This window comes from Rhineura floridana, chromosome 8 (assembly GCF_030035675.1).
Source record: "Rhineura floridana isolate rRhiFlo1 chromosome 8, rRhiFlo1.hap2, whole genome shotgun sequence".
NCBI lineage: Eukaryota > Metazoa > Chordata > Lepidosauria > Squamata > Rhineuridae > Rhineura > Rhineura floridana.
In genome coordinates this window covers 85793329-85805871 of record NC_084487.1, presented here as the reverse complement: position 1 = coordinate 85805871, position 12543 = coordinate 85793329, and the positions used below count along the sequence as shown (strand labels likewise).

Genomic DNA, 12543 nt, shown 5'->3' with positions numbered 1-12543 from the left:
GGAGAACCACTGTGACTTAAATGAGACATCCTGAGTGTGCTCTCTGGCTTTCCATGCCCCTTACTGGTACAGTTTGGAACTTCTGCTTCTGGCTTGCCTCTTTTAAGAAAGAAGACAACTCCTAGTTTAGAGATCTAGATCTGTATACTTAGGCTGCCACATGGATCATTTGTGGGGCAGGTGTTCACCTCTGTTGCCTCAATAGCCTTCCTCCCCATTACTCTTCAGAGGATTCTTCTAGGATTGAAAGTACAGTAGTCTTGAGGTGCTAATGGAATGGCGTGGCTTGGTTTTGTTTGACATAAATAGATAATATTAGGTAGATGAAAGTGGTGTGATTCCTGAACAAGTCTTTTTCAAGCAAGCATGATTTTCCAAATAGAGAGCAGGGATTTGTGTCTTATTAATGTGATATGTTAAAATTATGGGACGATTTCTTCATTGTCTGAGCGGACTTGCTTTTATTAAACTGTGGGATAGACAGCAATATTTTTCTTAGAGACCCATACTTAATAGTTTTGAGTAAATGAGCCTGTTCTGACATTAATGCCATTATTGGATTTACTTGGTGGTATAAAACCATTCTCCTGTTTATGGATATAAGGCTAAATTATATCTTGGCGGCACTTTTATGTTGTGTAAATAATTTTCTCATGTTCAGTGATGCACATTCTTTAATTCAGTATGGATTTGCGCCTGGATTCTAGCATGAGTCACCATCCATTAATGTTCAGATTTCTGAAAATGGCCAACTGCAACTTGTTGAGCATCTGATGATATGCAAGAAATTAGACTTCTAATTTCTTCTAAAATTTAGTTTTATCTCTCATTTTTTTCAAAGTAGAATAGGCAACAGTACATTCAAAATATGAAAAACACACGTTTACTGTATTAATCTAAATCTCCTTACCTAAGGCCACCATAGAGCAGCTGGAGGAGCCACCTGTTTGCTTGTATATTTTTGTTGACTTATTTTCATTTTCAGTCACATTATTTCATTGATTTAAGACTTTAAGAAGTAACCTTGAAGGCAAATATACTAACCACATCACTCTAAATTGTAACAGATGGGAAGCTTTAATAAGAGATCAACCAAAAAGCTCTCCTGTTGCTTCTGGATGAGTTTCAGGCTCTGGAAAAACTCCAGAGTAAGGGCTTTCCAAAAATTATGAAGCAATACATTCCTGGCCCTAGCCAGTTTGTTTGTGACACTGTCTGACAGGGCATACCGTGGTGTGCCTTTCTGCTTGTTGCTCAGGTGTAACCTGATAAGGACTGCCAGGCTGACATGTATGGCTCTAACTAGGACCTGCTCAATTTATAGGACCAAGAGGTAATTAGGATTCTGTCCAAGCTGGGATCAGAAGTGGGTAAACATACTTATTTCTGGAAGGCTTAGTTCCTTCTAATGCTTGTTTGACATAACATTGAAAACTGTACATTTAACCTGAAAAAGAACTCTGGGCCTACTCCAAGTCCTCATTTTTGTGTTTTCTAGATCTAGATGCTAAGGACTGCTTCTTACCAGTTGCTTAGAAATGTTTGATATTCCAGATCAGTTACAAAGAATACTCATTTATACAGAGCTTGGAAAAGTTACTTTTTTGAACTACAACTCCCATCAGCCCCAGCCAGCATGGCCACTATTGGGCTGATGGGAGTTGTAGTTCAAAAAAGTAACTTTTCCAGGCTCTGCTTTATATATATCACCACTTATTCCTTCAGAATGTATGTTTCTGGTGACCAAGAAAGGTTTAAAATAATCCTTATATATATATTGATGGGGGAGATCACAAGTTGTACTCATGTAGTCTTCATAATTAACATAATGATTGTTCAAGGAGTGGCCTTCAAGAATTCTGTATTGAACATCTGTTCCAGTTTCACATGGGGATTCTTCTTCAGAGCCCACCATTTCTGCTTGTAGTTATCAGCTCCAGTTTAGGCTTCTCCGCGATCTTCCAAGAGTTTCAGTGGCATGCAACAGGGTGGCCTCTTATGTATTATCAAAAAAGAAGGAAAATATCACCACGAAAGAGGACACCAATTTGCATAAAATTTATACATGCTAATTTATACTTATGATGCAATTTTATGAAATTATTATTACAATTTAAATAGAAATACATTTCTTTACTAATAGTTCTTTATGTTTAAAGGGTGGACCAGAGGGCTTCTTCAAATAGAGGACTGCCCTTTGTAAATTTGGACATATGGGCACCTTAGCAAGAAACACTGCAAAGACTTAAAGCAAGTTCAAGAACTTAATCCTGATACTGTCCTTTTCCTCATGAGATCATATTGATACAGAGTTAAAATACTGTTTGTTGTCCCCCAGTCTCTTTAATCTGGAGGACACATTTCCAGGTAAGTGCTTAGTTAGTACTGGTGTTTTAAGTATTTTTTGTATCAAAGGGATGTACAGCCTGACCTTGTGCCTACCTATGTAGAAGGAAGCTCCTTTTTGTTCATTTGGACTTGCTGCCACGTAACAGGATTTTTAGGTGCTTATAACTGCTCATACTTTTGCACTGCAGTATATCTTATTTTAGCTGGGGGGAGGGGGATTCCAGGGCTCTTTGTGTGCTCAGTCTGCATTAACCCCCCCTATCTCTCTCACACACCCTTAGTTATATGCCATGACACAATTTTAGAAAAGCTCTCTTTAACGGAGAATTATAATTACATAAAAACCATAGATTGTTTTGAATTAAAGTGATATGAGACTATCCTTTACTGTACCAAATGCTCTTTATATATTTCCTTTTATGCTAATATCAGTAGCAGTGAAATATTTTTAATCTTTTTATTGAACTTTATGATTTAAGCTGAGATATGCAAACAGTAAAGCGTTAAGGAATCCTTATTAAGGAAGAAAAATAATCAAATGTAGAGATTAAAGAAATATCTGCATCTTGCAGAGACTTGCAGAAACTAGATTTTATAATGCCAAGTTTTCTTTTCATTTACACATTGTCTTAAAAGAGAGCAATATCTTCTGTTTCTTAATATGGCTTTAATGGAAAGCTTCTTTTTAATGACTTCAGAACTACATGCAATGGAGTGATGGGTTATACAAAGTGCTGCATAGTCCTTTAAATGACGTGGTTTAAAACAAATTGGTGTACTTCAGAGTATGAATGGAATACTGTATTACAAGTGATTTGTTCAAGCTATATAATTTGACTATGGCATGGCATAAATGCTTGCTGTGGGACACTCTTCAAGTACATGAAAGGTTGTCACACAGAGGAGGGCTGGGGTCTCTTCTCAATCATCCCAGAGTGCAGGACACAGAATAATGGGCTCAAGTTGCAGGAAGCCAGATTTTGACTGGACATCAGAAAAAACTTCCTAACTGTTAGGGCCATATGACAGTGGAACCAATTACCTAGAGAGGTAGTGGGCTCTCCAACACTGGAGGCATTCAAGAGGCAGCTGGCAGCCATCTGTCGGGAATGCTTTGATTTGGATTCCTGCACTGAGTAGGGGGTTGGACTTGATGGCCTTATAGGCCCCTTCCAACTCTACTATTATATGATTCTATGATTTAACAACTGGGACACGTCTGTGAGCATCTGTATACTTGATAGCTGCTTCCTTTCCAATTGTACCATCTATTCTCAAAAACATTCTGGTGGTTTGTATTCATTTAATATATTTTTCATGAATCTATAAAAATAGCATCCCAGGCTTTAGAAGTCATGTGCATATTTTTAGCAGTTATGGATAATTATAGAGGTGGGTGAAGAATTCACAATGAATAATGAATTCTGTGAATTTAGGTCTTTTTGTTTGTGAATTATTCAGAAATCATTATGGGGATTTTTGCAGATGAATTATTCATAATTCTTTAGCTATACTTAAATGGCAGTGCTAACTACATTAGGAATCCTATTAGTCTTTCTTATCTGGATGGTCTGAGTTATGTGCTTTCATTCTGACCTCTTCATTGTAGCCTTCTAATTATTTGGTAGGACAGACTTACAGCCATCTTACCAGATTGTTGTTGTTGATAGTTATAGTCCACTTAGATAATGTTTGTATTATGGTTAAAAAAATAGAAATATTTTATTGAAATGTTATATCTTATTTATTTATTTTATTTATTTATTAAATTTATGTCCCGCCCTTCCTCCTAGAAGGAGCCCAGGGTGGCAAACAAAAACACTAAAAACACTCTAAAACATCTTACAAACAAAACATTTTAAAACATATTACACCAAAGCATCTTTAAAAACATATTAGAATGAAACATCTTTGAAAACATATACTGTATATATAAAAAAGGTTTAGAAAAATCTAAAAAAGTAATTCCAACACAGACACAGACTGGGATAAGGTCTCTTTTTAAAATGCTTGTGGAAAGAGGAAGGTCTTCAGTAGGTGCTGAAAAGATAGCGCTGATGAGCCACTTACCAGCAAGGTCTTCATCTTACCTGGATTGAGCATTAGTTAATTGGTCCTTTTCCAGTTGTTTACTGGTCCCTAGCACTGGTTTAGATGCTGTACAGCTTCACCTGAATTTGATAAAAATAAGTTTGGTGTTATCAGCATGCTGATGGCACTACAATCCAACACCATGGATGACCTCACTCAGTGGTTTCACATAGACGTTGAACAGCATATGGTACATAATAGAACCCTGCAGGACACCATAGCATTGCTGCCATAGGACGGAACAGTAGTCCTTCAGCACCATCTTATTGAAACAGGCATCCAGGTAGGAATGGACTGACTTCCCAAGTGCCTCCAACCTCCAACTTGGACAGCTGCTGAAGAAGAACACCATACTAAGAGGTCCCTAAGCATTATCTGGGTGCCTCTCCAGATAATGCTTCTGGATATCCAGTCCTTCTCTAGTATCAAAACTGGTTCAATGCCAAAACCAGATTGAAATGAATCCAGATAATCTGTGTTAGCCAAGAATGTTGGGCGCTGCTCAGCAACTACAATCTCTTTGATTCACCTTTGCCCAAATTTTAGATTATGTGCTCCTCAGTTAGGGAAATAATAGTAACAGTAATAAAAAAATATTTTTTGCTAGATTTTCCAGTTACATTCATACATTTGTTACTGGGGTGTTAGTTTGTTGCTTTTTCTGCATTTAGAAACTGGATTCCAAGGCCTCTGCTAGGAACAGACATAAGTCAACAACATCAACTTGCAACAAATAATGTGCCCGTAGGCTACAGCTGTTGAATTCCTCTAAATAGATAGGGATTTTTTTTCTAGGAGAGATGGAAATGCAATGAATAGATATTTATGCCTTAGTTATAAATCTTCTGTTTTCTTGGTACAGTGTTAGGCAATGTAATATTTCCTTTTACAGTTTTTTCTTGAAATTCCATCCTTAAATCTCAGGCAAGCTTATTGGATTAGCTCCAATAGTTCTGGAATATACTATGCCAAACTGAAATCAGCTTAGAAAGCAATACACTATTGTTAGAGATAAAATGCAATGTTTGTATAGTGCTTTAAAAGTATTGAATGGATCCACTAGTTCTTCATGGGTATTTTCTTTTGCTTTACACACTTGGAAGGTATAGCTTTGGCTTCTGCCGAGACAAGTGAAATCTATATTGCAGATATCACCTTACCCTTGACCCCTTCAAGGAGTCCCAAATGATCGCGTAATTCATCAGGAGAACATTAGTGATGGTTGTCATTGTTAACTTGCCATTAGCTGCTGACATAATAGCTCCAGCATTCAGAATAGCCTTGATGAATTGAACAAATAATCTTTTTATGCATTGTGGGGGAAAATGATATTCTGGTTAGGGTTTCTCCTTGAGGTAAAGCCAAACTTTTGTCTTTAACAAAAGTGGCCTGGTAAACATAATGTGTCAATGATGAACCAGAATGTGTTTTTTAAGAACAAAAACAAAAAAATGAGCCACTGTATTTGAATGGAAACGCTGAAAGGAGATGGCAAAATATACAAAATCAATCAAAATCATGCCTCACTCCTCTGCTGTTTAATGTAAGATATAGTTTAGGAGAAAATATTGTCCCTGTTATGAACTGGATGGACCTGCATCTCTGTAATATCAGTTACTACCATCTCTTATTCTGCCTAGCATTATAGACTTTCTGGTGACTAGAAAAGTACACTCCTTAAGTCACCTCCAGTTTGACTTAACCCTTTGATTCTTATGCACATCATACTATGCAGATAGATTCAAGCCCTCTAACCAGGTGGGAGAGACAATCTAGAGCAAGGATCACAACTAGCTTTAATACTTTTAGGCAATTATTATAATATTATAATAATAATAATTTGCCTTTAAACTGATAAGAAGCAACTCTTTGTCAGTTTCTCTTAAATTTAGGGTAATTAATTAATTAATTAATCATTTCCTATGAAGCATCTTGGAGCAATTTTACAATACCATAAAAATATGTATAACATAATTGCATATATAATGTGCTCCCTGTGCATGATTTGGAATTGTATATAGGGAGACTCCCTCTGTTGTGTTAAGCAATGTATTTATTCACTAATAGGCTCCTACTGGGAGGAGAGGGGCATCATTTGCAGAAGCTAAGTAATGTTTATACTGTCCTCCAGGTTCAGGCCATGTGGTGCCAATGTCTCCAGACAGTATATCCAAAAGTTCTCCCTTTTAGTCAGTGTTGCTGGATCTGTTGGCATCTCTATAGCTGTTATAGAAAAGTCCTGTTGTAGCAAAAATGCTACAAGTTCTCCCAGGTGGAGAGATAATAACACACGCGGGTAAAATCAAGTTCAAGGCTCCTTATTTATTTACTGCAGTAAAGGCAAACCATAATGACAGCACATGCTTCATTTTGGGATGCCAAAATATAGTCAAGTGCTGCTCTGTTTTGTAGAACAACAAGGCGCATTTGCCTTTGTTCAATACTTGTTGCATTTATGACTTTGAGTGTCTTGTTGGCAAACTTCTCAACAAAGGTGGATAATTTATTAAATAGGGTGGCCAGTTTCCCTGTACCATAGTGGGGTAGGAGAATCATGCCAAATCTGTCACCTTCTGATATGACAGATGGTACTGCTCTGCGGGGCCTTCCAGAAGGCAAAGACTTCATAATTCAGTAAGGGGGGAGAAGGAACGCATAATAACAGGAGCCATACCAGCCTCCAGGAAGCCATTTATATGCAGATCAGCCACATACCCACCATGAGTCATCAGTCGCTAATGCACTTGCAAGACCTTTGGTCCATTTATTTACAAACTCCAAGGAAAGAGTGATCATCATGGGCTGTGTTGAGGTTGCCATAGTGCCATTTGGATAAACGAGTGGAACAGAAACATTCCGAATGGGTGTCAAGTAATACTCACAAATACTTTCCCCAGCAAACCATTTGGCCTTATTTGTAGAATTTAACTTGAAACAAAGCAGGCCTTTTACCCCACCCCTAAGAAGAATTGGCTTGTGCCTTTCAGAGGGGAAATAAGGATTCCAGGTGCTGTTTCTTAAAACAGAGTTTTCTATTTCTTTAGAGCAATTCTTTTTCCATTCTGCGATGGAGATCCAGTAGTGGCACAAATCTGGCCAATTCCATGACACTGAATGCCAGGGTAATCCACCGGTGTGGTGAGGGATTTGGGAACAGATCCAACAATTTGAAGCATTTAGGATATCAGCCAATGAAGCTTTCATGGCTTCGTAGGAGTTAGTTAAGACTCCATGGTCTAATTCTGGGTCTTCCCATGTCCAACTATATGGTGCTTCCAGCATGGACATAGGAAGTGTGGTCAGTATGAGAAACATTCCAGTAATCTTAGACACCATTTTGATCATATGGCAAGGTACATTCACAGGGATTCAGCTTTTTCTATAGAGGACACGGACAATTGAAACACAGAAACACAAGCACAGGAAAATAATTCACAAGAGAAATAACCCACTTTTGCTTTGGGGCTAAATGCAAAGAATTTCATTTAAGATGGATAAATCGTTTCTTCAGGCCAAGACTCGGAATGGTCTCCGAGAGCCACTTTTCTTCAGGGGTCTTCTCCTTCCCTTCTCCAGTTGTAAGGCCTCAGCTGCTTCGCTGTTAGCTGCTTCTCGTCCTGGTCCGCTGTCAGCTTTTTCTGATAATTTATAAGAAATTTGATAATTGTGGAATCCGATATAACATAAGGTGGTACAAAGGGAGTTACAGCGTTCCATCACTGAGGTGGCGTCCCAAATAGAAATTCAAACGGAGAAATTTTTAAAATTCCCCTTGGCATAGTTCTAATATTCTGAAGTGCCAGGGGCAGTACATCAGGCCATCTCAATTTCATTTCTAAAGTCAATTTCAAAAGGGCTGACTTCAGGGTAGACTCATTCTCTCAACCTGTCCCGTCCTGTCTGTGGGTGCCAAGGTGTGTGTAATTTCCATTCAATTCCCATTGTCTTTGCAACAATTTGAATTATTTCTGCAGTAAAATGAGTTCCTTGATCAGAATCTAAGGCTCTTGGAGTGCTATATCTAGGGATAATTTCCTTCAACAAAATCCTAGCCACCTTTAGGGCGGTTGCATGACAGGTAGGAAAAGCCTCCACCCATCCAGTCAATTGGCCAACTATTACAAGGAGATATCTAAATCCCCTACATTTTAGTAATTCAGCAAAGTCAATTTGAAGGTTCTCAAAAGGAGTGAAAGCCCAAGGTTTTCCCCCAGGGGGACCTTCCTTGAGTCCTCTTGGATCTGTCCTCTGACAAATGTTACAGCTTGAAACTATTTCTCAGGCTCTTTGATGCACAGTAGGAGCAAACCATTGTCTTTGGACTGATTCTACTAATTTTGAGGTTCCCCAGTGCATTTGTTTATGCATTTGTTGCAATAACAAGCGAAGAGGTTCTGGAGGGATGCTTGGTATCCCTTCCTGAGTACGATATATACCCTGATTATCAGGCAGCAATCCACTCTGCTCCCACAGAGACTTAACTGGCGGGGGAAGGGTCTCGTGCCACCGCTTTAATTCCAATACAGTGTTTTTCGGTTCTAACTTAACTTCCTCTAGGACTGCTTGAAAAGTCAGAGGTTCTTGTAATGATGCCTTTTGAGCAGCTCTATCTGCTCTATTATTTCCTTTTGCAACATCTGTGACATCCACAGAATGTCCCTTGCAGTGCATGATGTAAATATCTAAGGGTAGATGTATACTGTCCAAAAGGTTGGAAACCAAATGGGCATTTGCTATTTTTGTTCCTGACGCAGTTAAGAACCCTCTTTGTTTCCATAGCTGACCTGTAGCTTGAGTAATTCCAAAGGCATATTTGGAATCTGTGTAAATGTTAACACTCTGACCCTTGGCTAACTGACAGGCATACAATTCAGCTGCCTGAGCACTGAAGCTGGAAGGCAAAGCATGAACCTTTTTAGGGATTGTATACTGCTTGACACAGGGATAAGGCAAATCCTTCCTTACCCTAATTTTGATGGGACTTATTGATTTTAAAAGTCCAACTTCATCATTTTTATGTCCCCACAACCAAGGGGGTAGAGAATCTATAAGTTCTTTAAGATCCTCTGAAATTTGATCTTCCTTTTTTTCTGGCATGGTCAATTCGGAGGCACACTGCAAAATTTTACTACTGGGTAAGTCTAAATACAACCCATCTGGTGTGCATTTTATGGTGGCATTTAATTTACACAATAAGTCTCGACCTATGAGATTCATAGGCCCATCTGTCAACAAAAAGGTGTGTTCCACAGTCAAAGGTCCAATTTGGGCCATCACTGGCTTTGACAGTGAACAGTTTTGAGGTTTTCCAGTTACTCCTACAATAGTCCTTTTTACTTCACTTCTGGGAGCTGCTGTAGTGGGTATAGATGAGAGGGTTGCCCCTGTGTCTATGAGACATTGGTATTGATGATTTCCAATTTGTAAGTCTATTACTGGTTACTTTTGTGGCAGTAGCCAGGAGGCTGCTGAAAAACAGGGACCCTCTCCAAATAGTAGTCAATCTTCTAAAACATCATTGGATGCAAAATCAATCAAGGCTTGTTCTGCTGTATCTGAAACAAACTGAGCTCCTCCATGTCCTGGGGATCTTCCTCCTCTTCCTCTCACTCTCCCTCTAAAACCTCCTATGGCCTTCTCTGTGGGGTAATCTCTTCGAAAATGTCCTTTTTCCCCGCAGGTAAACATACATAATTCCTATCTGTCATCTGGATCCCTCTTCCTCTATTGGGCTTTTCGTTTATCTGGCTCAAAGCCACTGCAAAAATGTGAATGGCCTTTTCTTCCTTCTTCTTTTCTTGCTTACTCTGGTGCTCTTTATTATTATGGGCTATAGTGGCCTATGTAAGGATCTGAGACATCTCAGAATGGTGATAAGTATCCTTGCTATTTAACATTCTTCTAATGTGAGGGTCCGTGATGCCCACCTTAAAAAGGCCCCTCATTAAGGCTAAATTTATAGGATCTTCAGGATCCATGCCACCCCAGACCCGTACTGCCTCTTTTAGTCTCTGATAATAATCTCCTGGATGTTCATTGGGTTTTTGCTTTATTTCTCCTACTTTTTGCCAACTTTGTCTTTTGCCCGCTTCTTTCATTCCTTCTAAAAAGGCTTATCTGTACTTGTCAAGGGCCCATTTGTGATTCCTATCATTAGTTTCCCAATTAGAATTTTGTACGAATGTCTGGGCATTCAGTTCTGGGACATCTGCCAGGCTTAGGTCTCCTTGATTTCTGACCTGAATTTGTGCTAGTATAGGTCCTGCTTTACTCACAATTTCTTCTGCTTCAGCATCGGTTAAAAGAGCTTTCACTAAAGCTTGAATATCTTCCCATGAAGGTTTATGGGTCATAAAGATAGTTTCAAAGGTCCTACATGCTCCTTCTGGATGATCTCTGAACCTAGGAGTCTGGCTTTTCCAATTCATCAAGTCTGATGTAGCAAATGGGACATAAATCACTCGGGTTTCTATTTGATTTGGCCCTTGTACTGGAACAACTCGGAGTGGAAACATTCCATTGGGATCTTGCTCCAATGGTGTTGGCGCTGAGGGGTTTACTGGTGGAACCAACTCTGCCACTGTCGGTTTTGGCAAGGGGCAGCTCAAGACTTCCCATTGGGATTTCTTGTTAGGTTCTGATGGTGTTATTCCAGCAGTACTTCTTAAATCATATCGCTTTGGAATCTCAGATGGAGACCAGTTAGGTGCAGGTTTACGTCTGATAGTCAGTTTAGGGATTTTCCGTTCAACATGTTGATGCACTAAAACAGGAGGCAATTGGGGATACCGTCCTACAGATTGGAGAGAGGGATCCTCCAAAATATCCGTCTCCTCAACCTCGGAATACGGTGGGGAATGGCTGCAGCCAATAGGGGAGTCCTTTTCTCCACAAACTTATAAAACAAGTACAAATACACCATTTGCCCAGGATGTTGATCCTCTAGAAAAAGCCTAAGAGCTTTTAATCTTTGGTCCTCAAAGGTACCATCTTTTGGCCATTGATCCTCTGGGGACCATAGGGCTGTATAATTTGGCCAGATGTTCTGGCATAATTTTACAACTTTTGTTTTTGATAAGCCGGCACCTCCTCCTGGCTTCAACCAATTTTCTAGAACTCGAGCCAGGGGAGTATTTGCTTTTACTTTACTAAATGTACTTCCCATGTTCTACCTAGGTGGGATCTCGTTGTGTGTGGGTGCGCAAGCCTATACCTGCCTTGCCATGCAAGGACTTATCAGGGAGCGCTATCCTCTATGTGGAACCTTTACCAACAACCAACCACACTTCTCGCACTTCCACGTCCTGCAGGTCTGGGAGCAGTTTGCTGCTGAGAGGCTATGCTACCCACATTTGCAAAGGACGGGCTCAGTCAAGCCGGGCGTGTTTCACCGTGCAAGGGTTATAACGTGGTTTCCCACTTGCCAGGCACAAGAGTCGTCTTCCAGCCACATACACAAATTCACCAACCAAACACACAGGTTCCGTTTCTCAGACACATCCCAACCTATCTCTACCTTCCTCCCAAGCGCTTTTCTCTACTTCTCAGTCCTGGGACATACTCACCAGCGCTGGCATTTGGTGTTGAAGTCGACCTACCCATTTCTTCTACAGGCTCCTTTATTGCCCGGGGAGCCACCAGTCCCCGCTCGGTCCAGGATCCCGCCAAAACTGGGCAGTGAGCTCGTGATCACAGGGCAAGAGACGGAGAAAAAGGCTCTCTAGTACAACCTGGGAGTTCCACGTTGGATGCCATAAACTGTTGTAGCAAAAATGCGACAAGTTCTCCCAGGTGGAGAATAATAGCACACACGCGGGTAAAATCGAGTTCAAGGCTCCTTATTTATTTACTGCAGTAAAGGCAAACCATACACTTCACACAAGGGGTGAGGTATGAGAGAGCCCTGAGCCCCCCAAAACAGGGATTTTTATACAAAACAAGCTGGTTAATTTTACACCCATCGTTTATTATGCTCTGCTTAATCAATAGTATAGTTACTCTTTCCTAAGGTCAAATGGTTAATCCTTACTTTTGCAAGCGTATGTTAAACTGTGGGTCACAGTCCACTGACAATGCTTATTTCAAAATGCGAGCCTTAAGCTT

The 12543-nt window shown here is 39.9% G+C and overlaps 1 protein-coding gene across 29 annotated transcripts in view; it reads left to right on the top strand.

Annotated features, from left to right (window-relative positions):
• IMMP2L (inner mitochondrial membrane peptidase subunit 2) overlaps nt 1-12543 on the top strand; it is a 797369-nt gene that overhangs the window by 217042 nt on the left and 567784 nt on the right. Inside the window, exon 4 of one of the 29 annotated variants that reach the window (XM_061639993.1) lies at nt 2160-2367. The exons of the other annotated variants lie outside the window; for them this stretch is intronic. Within the exon in view, the coding sequence (XP_061495977.1) occupies nt 2160-2226 (67 nt within the window). The 3' untranslated portion in view covers nt 2227-2367. The remainder of the gene's footprint in view (nt 1-2159; nt 2368-12543) is intronic. 29 annotated transcript variants of the gene reach the window in all.